Here is a 21,919-nt window from a genome sequence, read left to right as displayed (position 1 = left end):
ATACGCCAGAACCGATATGATACGATAACAATGCTATCATGAATATAGAACTAGAAATAAGCTAAAACCTTTGATAGGCCTCAATTAGTGATTTCAGAACCTTGAACAAAAAAAAAAAAATCATTGCCAACTCCTTGACTTGCAACTATCCATGGCGTAGGTCCGAAAATTGACTTAGGCCTAATAATCTGATGTCGAACGAATATATACACAGCGTTATTTCAAACATTCTAAGTATAGACCTACCTATCTCTAACCTAACCCGTATTTAATTCATGAATGTATTACATGTCAGACCAAAGGCCACTCAGATAAATTAATAAACCAGTTGACTAATAAAAAAACAAGTCAGTTTACTCAGGATCACTCTAACAGACAACTGGGACCAATATGTTTTTGAAATAATAAAGCGTTGTTTTAATAAATTAATTATTGTAGGCCTATTTGTTTTGTTTGAAATAATAAAGTGTTGTTTTGATAAATTAATTATTGCATTTGTTTTAGTACATTTGTTTTGTTTGAAATAATAAAGTGCTGTGTAGTTTACCCATGTTATTATCTCATCAAAGCAATGAAACACATCAAAGAAAAACTATAAACAAAACTGTCCTTATAATTATTATGATTTTTTAATACAAAGCAATTATTTATTGTCAGTATTTTAATTATTAAACATGCATTATGCAAGAGCAAAATCTGCTTATTACAAGTCTTTCTTTAGGCCTGAAATGTTATCTAAATTATCAATTAGACATTAATTAACTTATCCAGACCATAATAAACTCTCGATGTCAAGGCTAGCCTTCGATGTTGGCTGGATTAGATTACTATATGCCACTTAACGGCCATTGATAATTAAATCAAAACAGTGGATAATCGAGACTATGCTGTTTATATTAATGATTTTAGTAATGATGACCAAGACTATGCGAAAATTTCACTCACTTCGTTCTCGGCTCATAGTGGATCAATTTGACTGAAATTTTCAGCAAATTACCTTTACACTATCTAGTTTTTAACTATTATAGCGATAACTGCCATCTCTTTATCTTATCTCCCATAATGTATCTTTAAGCGAATAAGTCAAGCAAACTTTTGGTCTGAGTGATCTTGAAATATAAAATTGTGTCTCTTTTTTGGTCTGACTGGTCTAAAGATTTGTCCAGCTTGTCTTTGGCCCGACTTGCCTGGATACCCAATTCACAAGCTGTTTGTAAAGTTATAGCAAGTGGAGGGCAGATTTGTAAAATGAAGGCCAAAGTTTCTGGTGGTGCTTAATGTGTCATGCAGGAGCTCAATGAGAATTCTGATTTTTGGAACTGCCCAAATATATCTACCAGTATGATAAAAGTGCTATTGGGGCGTAGAGCCATGTTATTCTGCTACTATTACTATAGCTGACTGGGGGTTAACGCCCCCCTCCACGCCTCACTGTAATATTGTGCTGCCCAGATATTAATTAATGTACATGTATCTACCAGTAGGCCTACAAACAGTTTGAGTATGATAAGAGTGCTATGGCTGCCTAGGGCCATGTTATTTTCATTGATTGTTTTATAATCCCCATTGGATTGATGATGGATGATGTCAATTAATTGGGTAATTAGTAGTTTTGATTGTTGATTAGGTAATTATGGTTATTAAGATGTAGGTAATAAAACACCTGTAGCCCTTATTAGATTACAGGTTATCACAGATTTTCTTGAAGGAATTGGGATGGCCTACATTTAGTATATCTTACTTCGAGCTCCAATCATCCCTGTTGTGAGCGAATATGACCTGGAAATAGGGGCACCTTCCCAACCTCAAAGGTTTACTCCATGCACTCTGGTGCCCTCGCGTAGGAAAGCCCCATGCAATTGCACTGCATTTACTAAATTAAAGGTTCATCTGCAGTATTAAATCCCAATTAACAACAGCAAACAAACAAATAAACAAACAACTTCTTTTATTTGTCTGCATTTTGGTGTGTTAAACATACATTATGCAAGAGCGAAATCGGTCTATTGCAGGTCTTTCTTTAGGCCTGAAATGTTATCTAAATTATTATTTAATTAGACATTAATGAACTTATCCAGACCATAATCACCTCTTGATGGAATCGGATTTCTCTGATATTAAATAGATTAGGACAGTTCAGCCATATTTTGATTTAAGCTAAAAATGGAGGAGCTAGACTTAGCTTCGAACAACCAGTACGGTGGTTGAAATTATTGCACACGTCTTGTCAAACCTTCACAGGCTAATATCTTCGCTCGCAATAGAGTAATTTGAATGAAATTTTCAAATTATTCATTTTACATCATCTATTTTCAAACTATTATAGCAAGAATGGCTAGCTCTTTATCTAAATCTTACATAATGTATCGTTAATTAGTAATATAGAACAGTATTTCCCAACTTTGGAGGTCTGCGAGGCATACACAGAAAAAGGGTTACATGAGAAAAAGATAGTTTATTAAATTCAGTATGAGGGGACAGGTAGTTCTCAGAGATTTGTGAAATGTTCCACAGTGGTAGAATACATGTATGGATAATTGAATATGTTCTTGTGTGATGTCATCCTGTTTAGAAGCAGACTTTGAACTAAAATTTAGATTGCAGGTCATAAAAGAATTGTAGTAGCCTATTAATGAGATTACATGTATATCATAAATTCTTTTTTTTATGTGCCTTATCAAATATAGCTAATGTATATGTAGGCCCTACATGTAGGCTATCTATGTATGTGCACATTAAATGAAAACTATCAATAAAACCTGGAACTTAAAATCGGTAATTATCAGTCATTTGAAGGAATTTTTAATACCTTATTACAAACTACAACATTGTAAACAGTTGAATCGCTAAAAGGAATATCTTGCCAAAAATGGTTCAATTCTGTTCAATATTTACAACGATGTGATGAATTAAAAAGTTGTCAGCATTCAGGATCCACTGGAGACAATATAGAAGCTAGCGCCGTTTACAATTTTTGCTTAAATCTATTGATGGACCTCTTTTTAATCGCATTGAGGTGTCTTGATCGGAGGTGCATGATACATACAGTATGTAGGAGCTCAACATTTCGTTTGTTTGTTCGTTGCTTAAGAGGGGGGTTGGGTGGCCGAATGGTTAGCACGTGCGTGCTGTATCATACGGTCTGTCATTGAGTCAACTGGCAGGGTTTCGATTCCCCGCTTGTGCGTGACAAGGAGTAGGGTCGCCTGTCCAACCTCGTGGGTTTTCTCCGGGTCCTCCGGTTTCCTCCCACTGCTAAAGACCCCTATGAGCAAGCGAATTATTGAAATAAAATTAAACCATATGTTAGTCCCGAAATGACCTAGTTTGTGTCGAGTGGACGTTAAACCCCATTTCTCTCTCTCTCTTTCTCTCTCTCGTTGCTTAAGGCTTAATGTCCACTTCCACCTTGGGTGATATCACAGACAAGGCACAGACAAGGCTTTAAACAAGTGGTCTGTGTTACATGTGGGATCACGATGGCTAAGCGGGTAAGATGCTGGCTCGCTAATCTGGAGGTTGGGTGTTCGATCCCTGCATTGGCTGAGAAAGTTCATCCAGATTTTCCGGCATGGTTCCCCCTTGTCAGTGATGCAGGACGGAGAGCCTGACAAGGACAGCTGTCTAGTCGTTCGGATTGAACGAAAAACCGAGGTCCCGTGTATACATTGGAAAGCACGTAAAAGATCCCTCGACAGTTGGAATTCGATATAAGAGTAGGCTGTAGTGCCACTGTCTGGGCAAAATTTCCCTCATAGCAAACTGTATGGCGTATGCCCGTCTTCATTAGCCCAGTTCGGAGCAGAACAGTAGGACGTTAAACCCCATTTCATTTCATTTCATTTCTGTGTTACACGTATCATAGCCTGAACAGCCCTTAGTTGAATTCCAACTGCCAAGGTTTCTTTTATAAGAATGACAACATGTACACAGAACCTTGGTTTTTCATACCATCCAAATTTACTAGACGTTGTTGCTTGCCAAGCCGTCCATCTTATACCACTGGCAAGGGGAAACCCGACTGGAAATACCCTGGAACTTTTTCGGCTAACACTGTGATCGTAACTCGGACCTCCTGATTAGTTAACCAGTGCCATATTCCTTGAGTGCCAGTGGCTCCCCCACACATATACACTATCAATGTTTATCTAAGATACGGCCATCATGAGAGACCTCACTTAGATGTCGGTACTTGTATCTCAACTTATTCTCTGCTAACACTTTGATTTGCTAACACTGTACCTATAGGACCTCCTGATTAGGACTCATTGAGCGATGGTGGCTCCCCCACACATGTACACTATCAATGTTTTTCTGTGATACACCTATCATAGAAGACCTCACTTAGAAGTCGGTACTTGTATCTCAACTTATTCTCTGCCCACGTAACTGCTAAAGACTCCTACGAGCTTGCGAATTAGGGAAAATAAAATTGAACCATGTGTTAGTCCCGAAATGACCTAGTGTGTTGAGTGGACATTAAACCCCCATCTCTCTCTCTCAGGATCGTACCTAGGACCTCCTGAGTCTTAACGAGCCACGAGGCTCCCACACAATTCTACGCTATCAATGTTTGTATGTGATACATCTACTGTATCATAGAAGACATTAAACTCCACTTCGTATTGACTAGTCTATTGTTATACCACAAATTACATTATTTAATAAAGGTGTCTTATTATGGCTTGATATATATATATATACTTATACACATGGTTCAAGTTGGTTACACACTATGTATACATGTACATATATTGATACTCATATATATGTTGGCTACACACTAGCTATTTACATATATTTTATTGTTTCCCTAGATCTGAAGATATACATGTAAGATGTGATCTATGTTTAAATGTACGTAAAATGAGAATATCCCAGAAAAAAAAAAAAAATCATGTTTGGTTATGGAAAAAGAATCCTATCTGGGAAGAATAACCTGTTACAGGTTAAAAAAAACTTTCAGAAGAATAACCCTAAATTCCCTGTATATATTCAAAGCCACCCCCGAATTTCAGACCGAAAGTTATTCCGGACATAGCTCATACCCCAAAGATCAAAGAGATTTACTGTTATAGGTTTAAAAGATGTGATCTAATTGTGTTTGATTGAGATTATTATGGTGGAGAAAAGTGTGTTTTTGTTTGATTCAGCCACAGCTTCGTGTATAAATGAATTTTTAAAGACAGGGTGGAGTTATACAAAGAAAATATAATAACTAGGCTGGGAAAAAGAGGGTGGTACATTAACTAACCTATACTTTCAAATATATGCATATTAAGTGTGGGTGGGATTGGGGTTCAAGTGGTCAAGGGTCCTCAATAACTCACAGTTAATATACATTATAAACCAGCCATTAAATACACATCTCAAACATGATGTAAAGGGCCCTCAATAACTCATAATGAATATACATTATTAACAGAACACATCTTAAACATGATGTTAAGGGACCTCAATAACTCACAGTGAATATACTTTATAAACCAACACATCTTAAACATGATGTAAAGGGCTCTTAATAACTCACAGTTAATATACTTTATAAACCAACACATCTTAAACATGATGTAAAGGGCCCTCAATAACCCACAGTTAATTAAAAGTCTTATGTGTATACACATAGTAAATACACATAAATCACAGCATCTTAGAATATACATTGTTTAAAAGTGTTAATTATCACAATTAATAAACACCCTGTGGTGTGAATTATATGCTCCAGTAACTCACAGTGAATATACATTATAAAGCACATTTATACACAGTATGAATATACAAGGGAGTTAATTAAACTACAGGCTATGAGCCAATAACCCACAGTGAATATACATTATGAATCACAACACACAATATGAATATACAGTTTTTAAGGAGGTTAATTGTAAGCCAGGGTATGCACCCCCCCCCCCCCTACTCCCGCCTCTTTATTCTTAGATTCAATTGAAATGATCTAATTTTGGTCTGTTTTTGGGGACATTTTTAGATTTCTAAAACCTATAAATTTTTCAAATCAATTCACTTTTCTTTATCTGTTTTAGATACATGTATTAGTTGATTCGATTATCTATTTGAGATATTTGTTGATCCCATTAGTTTCATTAATTGATATTGAATAACAAATATTTAAAATTCAGTTTGAATATAATGATTGAAAAACTATTTGTATTTGAATATTGTCTACAGTACACATGTTTGACCACTCCATATGACCATTACCCAACCTCTGTGCTGAAGGAAATATAATGAATGGAGAAACTGTGTTTTTGTTTCAATATGACCTATGTCATTAGCGGATGCTGATCTTCACATCTCTCCTTCTTTAAGTTTGTTTTTGTTTTTAAAGTAACTCCACCCCGATGTTTAGATTTAGTATGTAAACCATGAAGTTATTGGTCTAACAAGTTTGACGGGAGTCTGTATGCTACGATGTGGAGGTATTTAGCAAAAGTCTTGTTATGATAATTGCCCGTTTTTCCTGTCACACCTCACTACTTTACCTATATGTTAGTCGTACAGTATATACATTCACAGGTAACAAACCTCCTTACCTTTAGCTCAGGTAAATACTTATCTTTACATATACCTGAACTAGGTCATCTAATGACATTCACAACATCAGCACACTGGACATAAGCTTATATAGTAGGACAGTGGCTAAAGGTATGTTTTTATCCCGATTTTAAAGTTGTTAAATATAGTCACTTTCTTTATCTAGTTTTAAAAATCTGTTATCTTCGATCGCATTAATTTCTTGGAAACATTAGCTTCTGAGAATCTTGTAACAGAAGCCATAAATAATTAATGAAATAATCCAGCTCATTTAGTTTGAATATCACCAGATTAATTAGATACCTTTGTAATTAGAAAGTTTTGAGAGTCTTCTAAAGTACACTGTTACACAAAAAGTAATTAATTATTAATACATAGTTTAGATAGGTATGTACTAGTATTGAGTCCAGATGTTTCTATGAAGATTGGGGAATTGTCGGTTGGGTGGCCGAATGGTTAGCTTGTGGGTTTTCTCTGGGTCTTCTGGTTTCCTGCCACTGCTAAAGACCCCTATGCGCAAGCGAATTATTGAAATAAAATTGAACCATGTGTGAGTCCCGAAATGATTTAGTTTGTGTTGAGTGGATGTTAAACCCCATTTCTCTCTCTCTCTATGGAGATTTTAAAGTTATACATTACATGTGTAATTGTAATTAGAAAGTTTTGAGAGTCTTCAAATGTACACTGTAGAATAAAAAGTGTAATTAATTATTAATACATAGTTTTGATAGATATGTATTAGTTTCGGGTCCAGATGTTTCTATATGAAGATTTTAAAGTTATTTAATCGTTTTCTTCCATGAATTTTAAAGTCGTTATCATCAGTCAGGCCATTAAATTATGCAAATACTACTTTCTGACAGTCCTAATGACAGTCCTAATGACACTGCAGAATAAGTTATTAACAGATTAAGGTACATGTACATAAGATTAAAAGATGATTTTTTTTGTTAGATAATGAACAGGTATAATAATGCATGAGTGAAATGAAATTGGGTTTAACATCCTATTTTTCTATGCCAACCAGGCTAAAGAAGACCGACATATGTGATACAGTGTGCTATGAGCGTAATTTTGCCAGGACAGTATCCTGTCCAACCTTGTGGGTTTTCTCTGGGTCCTCCGGTTTCCTCCCACTGCTAAAGACCCCTATGCGCAAGTGAATTATTGAAATAAAATTAAACCATATGTTAGTCCCAAAATGACCTAGTTTGTGTTGAGTGGACGTTAAACCCCATCTCTCTCTCTCTCTCTCTCTCTCTCTCTCTCTCTCCCTCTCCCTCTCTCTTGACTGGACAGAAGTTGAATCTTGCATAATAAACATTTAGAAATTGATAAACAAAATTATGGATTGTTTTTATTAGATTGAGTTACATCAGATTAAAACGTGATTTATTTTATTAGATATATAACTTGTATAACAAATATTTAAACATACATTATACAAGAGCTAAATCTGTCTATTTCAGGTCTTTCTTTAGGCCTGAAATGTTATCTAAATTATTAATTAGACATTAATTAACTTATCCAGACCATAATCAACTCTTGATGGCATCGCTAGCCTGCGATGTTTATTGGATTAGTTCCGAATTTCCTGTTCGACTTCCATTCAAAATTGGGGATCACGGTGGCTAAGTGGGTAAGGCGCTGGCTCGCTAGCCTGGAGGTAGGGTGTTCGATCCCTGCATTGGCCGAGAAAGTTCATCCAGATTTTCCGGCGTGGTTTCCCCTTGTCAGTGATGCACGACGGAGGGCCTGACAAGGACAGCTGTCTAGTTGTTCGGATGGGACGAAAAACCGAGGTCCTGTGTACACATTGGCATGCACGTAAAAGATCCCTTGGCAGTTGGAATTCAAAATAAGAGTAGGCTGCAGTGCCGCTGTCTGGGCAAAATTTCCCTCATAGCACACTGTATGGCGTATGCCCGTCTTTATTAGCCCAGGTTAGGAGCAGAACAGTAGGATGTTAAACTCCATTTCATTTCATTTCATTTCATTTCAATCAGTATTGATGTTATTATCTTGTCGTGAAAATATGGGATCCTAATATCCAATGTTTAAGATACAAGACAATGCGACAGTAATTAGTAATGATTGATTCACAAACAAGAAAATAATGATAAAAAAATGTGTAGAATCCACTAAGTAGACGTAAACGACTGTCGTTCAATTTTGACTGTTCATGTATTTCACCGCACATGTACTTGATGAAAAATTACAATAAATTATTTTAGAAATTAAATATAAATCACTTTCATACATTCACATTAGCATGTACTCTTTGACACATTATCGTAAATTTTAAAGTTCCAAAAAATAAAGCCATACGCCCTTTAATAAGGATAATAATTGTGTAACTGTGTTATGTTAAATATAAATCACTTTCACACTTTTACATTACATTAACATGTACTTTTTGACACATTATCGTTGACTTTAAAGTTCCATAAAATAAAGCCACACACCCTTTAATTAAGATAATAATTGTGTAACTGTGTTATGTTATTAAAACGTGATTTATTTTATTAGATAATAAACTTGTATAATAAACAGGTTAAAACATGAGGGTATTAGATACACCTTGTATAATAAACAGGGAAATGAGTTCATAGTGCAAGTATCTTTTTATTTTAATATGTCCTGGTTTCTTAACCTATTATTTTTTCATCTTTTTGTCAAACCAATTTAATTTTTAAATTTTCTAGATAAATGCTTAGCTACTCGTGACTTGTGAACAATTTTTCATTTAGAATTTCAAAACAGAAATTGGAACTAAAAGCATTTGAAGTGAACAACCAATTACATTTTTGTAAAGAGCAAAGTCTTGTCCTGAAGAACAAACATTGTAATTGTTGAGGCTTAACATGTATTAGTATTACAAGTACTTGAACAACATGTGACAATATGTATTGGTATTACAAGTATTTGAACACCATGTGACAATATGTATCAGTACTACAGGCACTTGAACACCATGTGACAACATGTATTGGTATTACAAGCACTTGAACACCATGTGACAACATGTATTGGTATTACAAGTATTTGAACACCATATAACTACAAGCACTTGAACACCATGTGACAACATGTAATGGGGAGAGAGAGAGAGAAATGGGGTTTAACGTCCACTCGACACAAACTAGGTCATTTCGGGACTAACATTTGGTTTAATTTTATTTACATAATTCGCTTGCGCGTAGGGGTCTTTAGCAGTGGGAGGAAACCGGAGGACCCGGAGAAAACCCACGAGGTTGGACAGGCGACCCTGGGGACTACAAGTGACAATATATTATGGTATTACAAGTACTTGAACACCATGTGACAGCATGTATTTGTACGAGAGAGATGGAGAGAGAGAGAGAGTATATCCATCTTCATTAGCCCTCAACACAACCCAGGTTATTTCGAGACTAACATGTAACAATTTTAGTACATTTTAGCATGGAAAAATGTAAAGGAGGATCGGCTGCCTTAAGCTGTTGATTAATGAAGATAAAGCGAATCACAGCATAAAAAATAAAACGATGCTACAAAGACGCGTCTTGATCTCATCAGGTTTCGTCATTTAAATGTCAAATTACTAATTTATTTATAGGATTTCTCTAAGATAAACAAAACCTGACATTACACAAATGTTATTCGTTGCGATGGAATAAGGTTTGTATAGTGACTCGGTTGTTGACATGTGATGGACGCGTAAAGACACTTCAAGGTTTTCGGCGGTCGTCTAATTTTAACCACCCACACTAAAGTTTACTCTTTACTTCAAAGCAGTTGTAGCATTATCAGATTCCTTTCAAAAGGGCAATGGAAGAAAAATTTACATTTTAAACAGTTTGCTTTCTCTCTCAACAAAAAGAGTTAATGAATTCTTCAAATGATTGCCTGTGTAGAAGTGAGAAACTTTCATTTAAAAATACGCACAGGAATTATCCTTGAAATTTTTTAATACCCGAAAACATCAAATCACATAAACAGTAACGTCTGAGTTATTGTTCTTGAAACTATTTCATACTGGAAAACATGTTAAAGGAGTTACAATAAAATTGAACACAACTAGACAGTAATTATACTCATTGATCTTTCAGCAGTTGATTGTCCGTCGTTGTAGATTGATAGCTTAAAGGGTCATTATGGGAGATCAGATAAACTGTTGACAGTTCTCGCTATAATAGTTAAAAATAGATAACATAAATAGAATACGCTGATTATGGTCTGGATACGTTAATTAATGTCTAATTAATAATTTAGATAACATTTCAGGTCTATGTCTAATTAGTAATTAATGAGGGATTTCAACAAACATAAAAAGAGATCTGCAGGTCATGAATGAATGAATGAATGGATGAATATTGATTGGGTGAAAAACAAACAATTCAGCAATTCTATAAAAGATATTATTTGATTACCAAATGTATAAAACCAGTTCCTGATTCAGAAAATGAAGTGAGGGAAAGCATTTTGTGTTATTCAGATGAAATGGGGGTGGGGGGTGGAGAGGGGAGTTTGGGGTAAAAAAATATTTTCTCTCAATTTGTGGTCTTGTTTTATTTTTGTATGTTTGATATTTCAGATGACGGCCACAACAGCTACTCTAACGGTGAATCAACTTCTACAGTTAAAAGATGACGAATTTGAAACCACCATTAAAGACATGGGACAGAGGGTAAATATATATTTTAATGAAATGAGTAATGTATTATTATTTGATTAAAGCGGCAGACACACTAGGTGAATTTGGGCCTGAATCATTTGACCAAATCAGTTGGCGTTGAATTCATTTGTCGGGTTGAGTGGCCATACACATGGCGATTTACCCCCTAGATTCACCAGTCGAAAACACATCACCTTTTACGTAAATCATAGATTTTTTTAATTTTATGAAGTATGCTGCGGCGTAGAATAAGGTGGCATCTACAGACGAATTCTCACCTCCCATATAAGCTATGATTCTTTCTCAGAATTCCATGTTTCCATATAATAGATGCCTTATTTGTAACGTTCTCATTATCAGCGATTGACTGATGAATTCTACAATCGGGCGATGTCTTCATCGAACCGGATACACCCGTCAAATATAAACGCGGTGAATGAAAATCCGGCCGAAAATATCAAACAGGTTAGATTCAAGCGAATCATTTAGGCGAATGCAAAGTTGACAGTGCTACTCTGCTGATTGGTTCGCCTAGTTTGTCTGCTGCTTATGATATCCAAGTTCGCTGATCAATAAGTTAATATCATTTAATTGATAAATTTGGAAATAATATAGTTTATGTATGGGTACTGGAAATAATATAGTTTATGTACCAGTACTGGAAATAATATAGTTTATGTACCAGTACTGGAAATAATATAGTTTATGTGCGGGTACTGGAAATAATATAGTTTATGTACTGGTACTGGAAATAATATAGTTTATGTACCGGTACTGGAAGTAATATAGTTTATGTACCGGTACTGGAAATAATATAGTTTATGTACTGGAAATAATATCGTTTATGTGCGGGAACTGGGAATAATATAGTTTATGTACCGGTACTGGAAATAATAATGTTTTATCTGTTAATCTAATGTTTTATTTCATTTACTGATGGGACAAGCTGTATTCAATTAATGTTTTAAAAGATTTTTATTTAAACAGATTTTAGTTTAACTGAGAACGCAAAATCAGTCATATCTCAACACTGGCTTTATTTGTGTATAACCATAGAATTTTCAGCAAAGACAGTCTGTCATCCCACAAATCAAATTTAAATATAAAATCCAACAAAATCAATAACATTATTTTTTGGACTCAAATCAAAAAGGTGTAACCAATAGGAAATTATCAACAAGACAGGGTCTCTTCTTTAACCTGTCATGTTATTGTCATGTTACAGATGACTAAATGTTGACCCTGTAAACAAACTGGTCGACTGTGACACAGATGAAAACATGACAAACAAGACTATGTCAGTTTTAAGAACGTTTCTTTTGATAAAAGGTTACAATGAAGGTCAAAACTTGTCCCAATATTTGTTTTTAAAAAGGTCTTCTTAGTAAATGTGCCAAATCATCTTCTTGTTGTTAGGAAAATAAAGTACATTTCACACCTGCAGATCTAAAATGATTTGAAATGAAATGCAGTTTAACGTCCTACTTTTTAACACCAACCGGGATATTAATAACAGGCTTACGCCATGCAGTGTGCCAGTGTTACTATTTCAAAAATTTTCTTGTCGGACATGAGGGAAATTTTGCCCCAACCGCCTACTCTTATTTTGAATTACAACTGTCAAGGTTCTTTTATGTGCACAGATGGACTGTAGGCCCTGCATGCTGCAACACTGACAATGGGAAACCATGCCGGAAATTCCTGAGGAACTTTCTTGGTCAACACTGGCAGCATATCTCTGCAGATCTGAAATGAAATGATAAATACGGTTATATGTCATACACATGTATCATTGTACAGAAGAGTAGCTAGAAAAATATGTTTATGGGTTTGAGCCCTTTTGATACACTGGAGCAACAGTGGCAGAAGGGGTAAAGCACTTGCTGAAACAACCAGAGATCCCAGACCTTTCTGCTGCCTTCTATATACTGGATCCACAATGACTCCGGGAGTAAAATGTTGGCCCATTTACCTGCATTTGCTGGCTTCGAGAAAGTCTGTTGGCCTTGCTTCTACTTTTGATATACATGTACTGTAGCTGCAGTTTCTCAGTGAGTAAGATGCCTCCTCACACACTCAGAGGTCCCAGGTTCAATCTTATTTCATTTCCCTTTGATACAGACTGGATGATAGTGAAATACTCCTAAGACTGGAATCCTATGATTTTGTCAGTGGCTTTACTTTAAATATGTTTTATCATATCTTATGGGTAAAACATAGGCAGTTGTGACAAAAAATCTTTGTCCTGTCAGAATTCCCCCTACCTATGGTGTACCCCATGGATTGGTAATGGGACCAGTTCTATTTAACAATTTGCAAGTACACCAAATTACTTAGTAACCTGCTCAGTTGAAAGGATTTATACAACCATTTTACTACTCTGATGACTCAAATATCATTGACTTTTTCACCTCAGAACAAACTGTACAAAAATGGAACAATATGTACACATGTAACAGATGTAAAAACCTTGATTACAAACAAGGCTTAAACTAAATTCAGATAAACAAAAATATTATTGATTGTCCCTCTACTAAAAAGTAAACTAATTATTCGTGAGCTATATGAGGTACCTATGTTCTCTAGAAAGAAATATTAAAGATACATTATGTAAAATTTAGATAAAAAGCTAGCCATTCTGGCTATAATAGTTCGAAAAAAGATAATGTAAAATGAATAATTTGAAAATTTCATTCAAATTACTCAATTGTGAGCGAAGATATTAGCCTTTGAAGGTTTGACAAAACATGTGCATTAATTCCAACCACCGTACTGGTTGTTCGAAGCTAAGTCTCGCTCCTCCATTTTTAGATTAAATCTAATCTATTTAATATCGGAGAAATCCGATGCCATCGAAAGTTAATTATGGCCTGGATCAGTTATTTAATGTCTAATTAATAATTTTAAGAAAGGCAGTGTATATTTTGGCGTCCGACGGTTCTTTACTTTATTTACTATTTAGCCATCACTTCCGTTTGACATGCGCTGTTGTCTGATTCCCGGACTTAGCAGTTTTCGCTTTGGCAATGATGAGGGCTCTATCAACTCGTGGGCTATTTTACCGTCTTAATCCATAATCCAACCCTAGCCCTAACCAAAACCACCAGACAATTCTATTCGTCCTTTGTCTAACATTGCTTCTTTCTCCATTCTTATAAGGAAGCAAATAGCCTTACTTGAATTTCTGAGGTAGAAACTGGAGAATTATTTTTAAAAGAAAATAAGATAATAAATGTAAATTGTAGAAAAGCATTTAGAATATTATTCTATTTTGGTCGAGGGTGCATTTCTGCGGATTTTGATTTTTATGATATATGTTTAAGCAATCTGATTAAAATACAGATCTATATTTCGTTTTTTTTTTTTTATACTTTCGTTCTGACCAGTTGTAACGGGAGGTCATGTCAGAGGTCATACAAGCGGCTTTTGACCCTATGACGTTAGACATTTGATTAACCAATGAGTGTTGATGTCTCTAGTGGATTACCCACAGTTCCATGCAACACATGCTAAAAACTCACCGTAACAGACCGTTTCATTGGCTAATCCCTTACATCAATAGGAACGCAGGTTATATAACAACTCTTCCAGATCCTAGTGTAGTAAAGACAAGTAAAATGAAATTTTTAACTATAAGAAACGAAATAGGATTTGTGTTTAATCAGATTGACATATTAAGCATATCCTACCTTGTGCATGACAATTATCTTTTGAGATACAAAGTAGACTTGGAGAGAGAGAAATGGGGTTTAACGTCCACTCGACACAAACTAGGTCATTTCGGGACTAACATATGGTTTAATTTTTTTTTTCAATAATTCCCTTGCGCGTAGGGGACTTTATCAGTGGGAGGAAACCAGAGAAGCCGGAGAAAACCCACGAGGTTGGACAGGCGACCCTACTCCTTGTCACGTACAACCAGGGAATCAAAACCCTGCCAGTTGACTCAATGACAGACTGTATGATACAGCGTGCGCGTGCTAACCATTCGGCCATCCAATCCCCCGGAAATAGAAAGTAGACTTGGATTATAGTTGCTGAATTAATTGATAGAATGAGACTCCAAGGTCAAGGATCAATGGAGATACTATTTTCAGGTCATTTAGAAGTTGTGGAAATATCAACACCCCCATTTGGACACATATTATGCGCTAAAGATAGGGGCAGGTAACTCTTAGCGCTAACTTAGAATTGGAAAAGGCCTGATCTCTCCGGTTGCTCTGAAAAAAAGACAACAGCCGGGATCAAAGGCTGGAAGCAGAGTTTATATCTTGTTCAATGTAAGTCTGTATTTTATTAATAACACTTGAAAGGAATTGACAGAATCGTTCTATATTTCAGAACTTAATGGATATGATAACTGGACTCCAGAAAGAGATGGCCAAAGAACAGGAAAATTTTAATTCTATGTCTGAAGAACTGAAGGGTTTTAAAGATAAAAATTCTCGACAGTACAAACAAATATCAAAAGACTTGATGTCATCACAGACGAGATTAACCAGCCTGATGAATAGAAGCATGAAATGTTTCGCTCAGGTAAATATGATAAAAAAAAGTTTTGTCTGAGATCCTTAAGAATCAGGGGGGTTGGATGGCTGAATGGTTAGTGCATGCGCTCTATATCATAAGGTCTGTCATTGAGTCAACTGGCGTGGTTTCGATTCCCTGGTTGTACGTGACAAGGAGTAGGGTCGCCTGTCTAACCTCATAGGTTTTGTCTGGGTCCTCCGGGTTTCCTCCCACTGCTAAAGACCCCTACGCGCAAGCGAATTATTGAACCATGTGTTAGTCCCGAAATTACCTGGTTTGTGTTGAGCAGACGTTAAACCCCATTTCTCTCTCACTTAAGAATCATACATTTTAAAGTCATTGTTTTAGGGCGCTGGATTGAACATTATTGTGTGCCTTGAAATAAAATTAAACCATATGTTAGTCCCAAAATGACCTATATAAGGTTGCCCCATGGTAACAATCTCGAATATGACATATGACTTATTGATAATTTGTTGTGTAAAAAATCATTTTCGTAGTTGGAAAAAAAATAACATTAGGTTGAAATTACATACTACTTTGATTTCAGTTAGCCAGCCATGAAAATATAAAGTAAAAATATTTCACGGCTATGTGTTAGAAACCTTTTGAAATAAAGTTATTAAGTACACATGTATATAGATCAAGTTGTCTGATTTAAATAAATCTACAATTTATATATATTTTATTACATATTCATGAATATTTTGATATATTACAGGATATTTTTATAATATACATGTAGAATAATTTGAATAAAAAAATTTATTATCCTTAGAGTATTAACAACAAATATAGGACAAATTGCTATGGAAGACTATGTAAGATAGACAAATATAGGACAAATTGATATGTAAGATTATGTAATATAGATAAACATATTGGGTTAAAAGGTTATTAGATTTGGGGTAAGGTTATGAATTTTGGGTGACAAAAAATGATAAATTAAATGTTAAACTGAAATATGTCAACATTTTCTTACCCTTGTGGGTGGAGATCTATCCAAGGGTTATTCATTTGAACGAAACTGACAAATTTGTTAAACTGACAAATACAGATATTTTTTGAGACTTAATTCTCTTATCTCCATTTCTATAAGTTCAAATATGCCTACTATATATATATGCCTATGCCTGGGCTAATAAAGACAGGCATGCGCCATACAGTGTAATATAAGGGAAATTTTGCCCAGACAGCGGCACTACGGCCTACTCTTGTATCAAATTCCAACTGCCAAGGGATCTTTTACATACATGCCAATGTGTACAAGGCACCTCGGTTTTTTATTCCATCTGAACACAGGACCTCCAGATTAGCGAGTCAACGTCTTACTCACTGAGCCACCGTGGAACCCCTATAATTGTATAAATTGATGGCGATCACAGTGGCTAAGTGGGTAAGACGCTGGCTCCATAGCCTGGAGGTCGGGTGTTCGATCCCTGCATTGGCCAAGAAAGTTCATCCAAATTTTCCAGCATGGTTCCCCTTGTCAGTGATGATGGACGGAGGGCCTGACAAGGACAGCTGTCTAGTCGTTCGGATGGGATGAAAAACGAGGTCCCATGTACACATTGGGATTGGCGTGCACGTAAAAGATCCCTTGACAGTTTCCAACCTCGTGGGGTTTCTCCGGGTCCTCCGGTTTTCTCCCTTTGCTAAAGACCCCTACGCGCACGCGAATTATTGAAATAAAATTCAAACCATATGTTAGTCCCAAAATGACTAGTTTGTGTTGAGTGGACGTTAAACCCCATCTCTCTCTCTCTCTCTCTCTCTCTCTCTCTCTCTCTCCCCTCCCCTCGACAGTTGGAATTCGATATAAGAGTATGCCCTAGTGCCGCTGTCTGGGCAAAATTTCCCTCATAGCACACTGTATGGCCGTCTTCATTAGCCCAGTATAGGAGCAGAACGGCAGGATGTTAAACTCCATTTCATTTCATTTGTATAACTTGATGCAATAAGACAATGACATCAAAGGGCATACAGCTCTAACTGAATATTATCCATAACATTTGAAAGTAAAAACACGAATTATAATTTATTATTGGTCCATTTCAATCAAAATTGTGATCTTACCGTGAAAATCTATGCTCATGATATCCAATATTTGAGACAATCAGTTCCCAATGTCCGGTTCTCTATGGTACTGAGTACCATTTGTAATGAAACGACTTGATCAATGCAAAACAAATCCCACAAGTGGAAGTAATTACAAATGGCTAATCCAAAAAGGAAAAGAGATAAACTTGGAGAGTGGAATAACCAGACGCAAACGACTGCCATTCAATTTGGACTGCTCACATAATTCACAAAACATAACCCATTAGAAATTCCTTTTTTTTTTTAAATTGAATGTAAATCAGTTTATAAACATTCATGTTACATTTATATGTTCTTTTCGACCCATTTTCGTCTGTTTGAAGGTTTCAAAGAATCGAGCTATACACCCTTTTAAGACCATTTCTCGATTTTTAGTTTGTCCTGTAAAGTGAATAGATTTTTTAGCTTGAAATATTAAATCTTGGCTCAAAACAAATAGTTTATGTGAGTTTCAACAATTCTTTTTAAGCAATTCCTGGAAAACTACTAATATTTTTGCCAATGACTAAAATAAAATTTTTTTAGCTGCTATTTTCACTTTGCTTGTGCCGTGTTATTTAATAATTGATAGTTTGTTGACTTGCTGTGCATTGAATAGTGTTGTGTGCATTGCTGTGTCATAGAATAGTGTCATGTAAATTGCTGTGCCATAAAGTAGTGTCCTGTGCATTGCTGTGTCATAGAATAGTGTCTTGTGTTCTGTGCATTGCTATGCCATAGAATAGTGTCCTGTGCTGTGCCATAAAATAGTGCCATGTGCATTGCTCTGTCATAGAGCAATGTCCTGTGCATTGCTGTGCCATCAAATAGTATCATGTGCATTGCTGTGCCATCAAATAGTGTCATGTGCACTGCTGTGCCATCAAAAAGTGTCATGTGCATTGTTATGCTATGAATTCGTGTCATATGCAATGCTGTGTCATAGAATAGTGTCCTATTTCCTTATTTCCAGGCTTTGTGATCTACATATAAATCTTTTATATGAGAACTGAATTAATGAAACAATATTTAAAGACTTTTATTTATTTAATATGGGGTCCTATTCATGAAAACTTCAACTAAATCATTTTAAGAATACTGATGCTTTATTGGCTGAGTACTAATATCAATTCCCAGATTTTAGCTCTTGGCCAATGAAAAGTCAGCATTCTGTTTAAGTTTACTTGAATAAGGTCCATGATCATTATTTACTAACAATGTACAATGAATAGCCTAGAAACATGGTCAGTTAAAAAGTTCTATGTCGAGAGAAAGGGGACGATTTTATCGAATTTCCTCATTTCACATAAATATTTTATTTTAATTTAATTTACTAACGAAGAAAAAGGTGAGAATTGCTTGTTTTTTTCCAAAAAATGTTTTTTTTATCTCCCCTTCCCCACTTTTTTGTTTAGATCTATATTTAGTTTCAAGATTAGATTTACTTTTTTTCGAAAAAATATTTTCAGTTTTGCTAGTTTTACAAAATTAGATTTGTAGGTTCTGCCCTTTACTTCTTCACATTTTTATGTCAATATAAATTTTATTTTTCAAATTATTATTTTTATTACGAATTTTAGTTTTTTGCATTAATATAGAGTTTATTTAGATAATGTGTGGGTTTTTGTTTTCATTCAAGACGTTTGGCTTAAATCGGTTTGCTTTATTCAGTGTGCATTGTGAATTTGCTTTTAAAATGTGTTACATGCCTGTTTCTTTTGTTCTGTTTATTTGCTTTCAAGGAAAATACTGTACCAAATAGCAAAAAAAAAAAATATGAATAAATGAACATTATCATAAATAATACTGTTTCCTTAACTTTGCTGCATGATGTAATAATATGTTAAAGTTACAATTTCATATTTTCTAAGAAAGTCAAAACATAATTATTTCTATGTCTTTTGCTCAATAGGTTGTCAACTCGCTATTATACGATCATAGGTTATCTCTCTCACACTTAAAAATCTTCACACCGGAAATAATAACACAATTACCTCCCTTGTTTTCCTATTTTCCACCATGGAATAGCTATCTTCAAATGTTTGAATTTAAAGTTGAAAATGATATTTTTGCCAATTTCTCAACTGGCAATAGTGAATTATAGGATGAATAGGATTATTCCTTAACAAGGCAGGACTGTTTATAGATACCATCTATTTTAGGGCTTTATTTTAATACATTTTAAAAATATAACTTAAAAATATGAAATTGTAACTTATGTTAAAGAATTAGCAAGGATTTCCCGCCATTTTTGATAATTGATCCATCGTTGAATCAACCAAATAATCACAATTCTTATTAAGTATGCATATTAGAAGTAATGGTTGACAGCGACCAGGATTTTTCTATTGAAATTGAAGTCAGGCAATAAATAATAATTGGAAAATTTCATTACTAAAACTGAAAAGGAATAAAAACTATATGTGAGTTTTAAAAACTTGGTACAGTATTTTTTATTATATTTTTAGTTGCTTTTTTTTAATCCCTCACACCTCTCCGCTTTCTTTTTTCGTTATTTAGCAAAACCTCCAACAAGGTAAAGATGGAGTTATCCTTAGAAGACGTAACAGCACGAAAGGAGATAATGCCTCATCCACAAAAATTGTCCAACGAAGTAAATCGATGTATATTCCCCAAGATCCTCCCTTGGAACCGTCCACTCCTGTTATCCTACACACCGGTTCCAACCAAAATATTAACCGAATTCCCATAAATACTTCCAACAATCACACTTCCTCCCCCAAAACCTGGAACAATTCTACTAGTAACATAATTCGGATTCAGAATTCAAAAAATCCAAACTTAAGTTCACAAAGTTTTTCTTCTATGTCAACATATCCCAACCAAATTTCACACAGTACCTCAGATATTTATGAAAAATCAAGCCTAATTTCACAGTCTTCGTCGGATGTTCCGCGAAACTCCACAAAAATTTCTGTCAATTCCAGACAGCCTTCAGTTGAGAAGAAAACCGTTTCCGTTAATTTGCATCCAGAAAACATGAAAACGTCTATAAGTATAGGGTCAAATTATGCAAAAATTACTTCCTCAAGTTCAGATATTTCAAACGCGCCAATCAAATCCGATACGAATAATGAGGGGAGTAAAGATAATCAAGACCTTCAAAATTTACCGAATGTTAGACGATTGGCCCAGAGTTTTGGTAGTTCTAAGCAACCCAATGCACCCCCTCGCCCTAATCGTGCTAGTGTTTTATTGAATCGTAATTTGTCAATGTCATCACAAACTCTCTCTACCCCTCAAAAGGTCAATGGAGTTCAAAGTTCACTACAAAATGGAGACTTGGAATCAAAGCAACGTGGTGTCGTGTCACAGCCATTGAATATCAGAGGAAATAAAAATGTAGCCAATGTCAGACCGGTTTCAGTTGTTGATGCAAGGGAGACAACTCCACAGGGACAAAGTGTTAATAATATGGTGCAGAAAGCTCATAGTGTACAGAACCTTAATTTGAATACAAGTGATTCACCTGTGAAAACAACCTTAAATGTGTCTTTTGGAGATAGTTCTAAAAAAACAAATGGAGTGACAGTCAACAATATGGTTGTGAACAGACAAATAGAAAATAAAAACCCCGAAAACCGTCATAGTTGGTTCGGTCAACAGGGAGGCGTATCGAATGAAACACAGAAGAAACTATCAGACAACCAAACGTCATCCACAACCAACATAAATATTACTCCACAGGCAAACAAAAACACAGACCGCAAGATAAATGTCAAGTCTGCATCAAAAACAGGTAAGTGTATTATATTTACCTTTTAAGCAGATTTACTCAGTGGTTGGCAGTGAGGTTGGGGTGGAGGGGGGGGCGACAGCGCGGATGATGGTCTTGGCATCCATTTCAGGGAACATCCAATCAAAGAGTGAAATTTATTTTGATAATAGTTCATTTGAAAAAAATTGTTTGACATATTTCAAATGTCTTACATTTACATATTTCTGAGTACTAGGCCCTATGACTTGAGGACATAAAATTATTGGGACCCTGGGCTTCACCAAACCTCAACACGCCACTGGTTTTAGTTGGTGTGAAATGTCCAACTGTGTACAAGTGCATATTCATACACTTTATTCATA

General features: G+C 35.3%; 1 protein-coding gene across 1 annotated transcript in view; it reads left to right on the top strand.

Moving 5' to 3' along the window:
* Positions 1-21,919, top strand: part of LOC126827515 (uncharacterized) — a 118,283-nt gene that overhangs the window by 27,324 nt on the left and 69,040 nt on the right. The window contains exons 2-4 of the mRNA XM_056102204.1: positions 11,129-11,221; positions 15,551-15,745; positions 21,086-21,578. Of these exons, the coding sequence (XP_055958179.1) occupies positions 11,129-11,221; positions 15,551-15,745; positions 21,086-21,578 (781 nt within the window). The remainder of the gene's footprint in view (positions 1-11,128; positions 11,222-15,550; positions 15,746-21,085; positions 21,579-21,919) is intronic.

The sequence above is a fragment of the Patella vulgata genome, chromosome 7, assembly GCF_932274485.2.
Source record: "Patella vulgata chromosome 7, xgPatVulg1.2, whole genome shotgun sequence".
Taxonomy (NCBI): domain Eukaryota; kingdom Metazoa; phylum Mollusca; class Gastropoda; family Patellidae; genus Patella; species Patella vulgata.
This window is presented reverse-complemented; position numbering and strand designations above follow the sequence as displayed.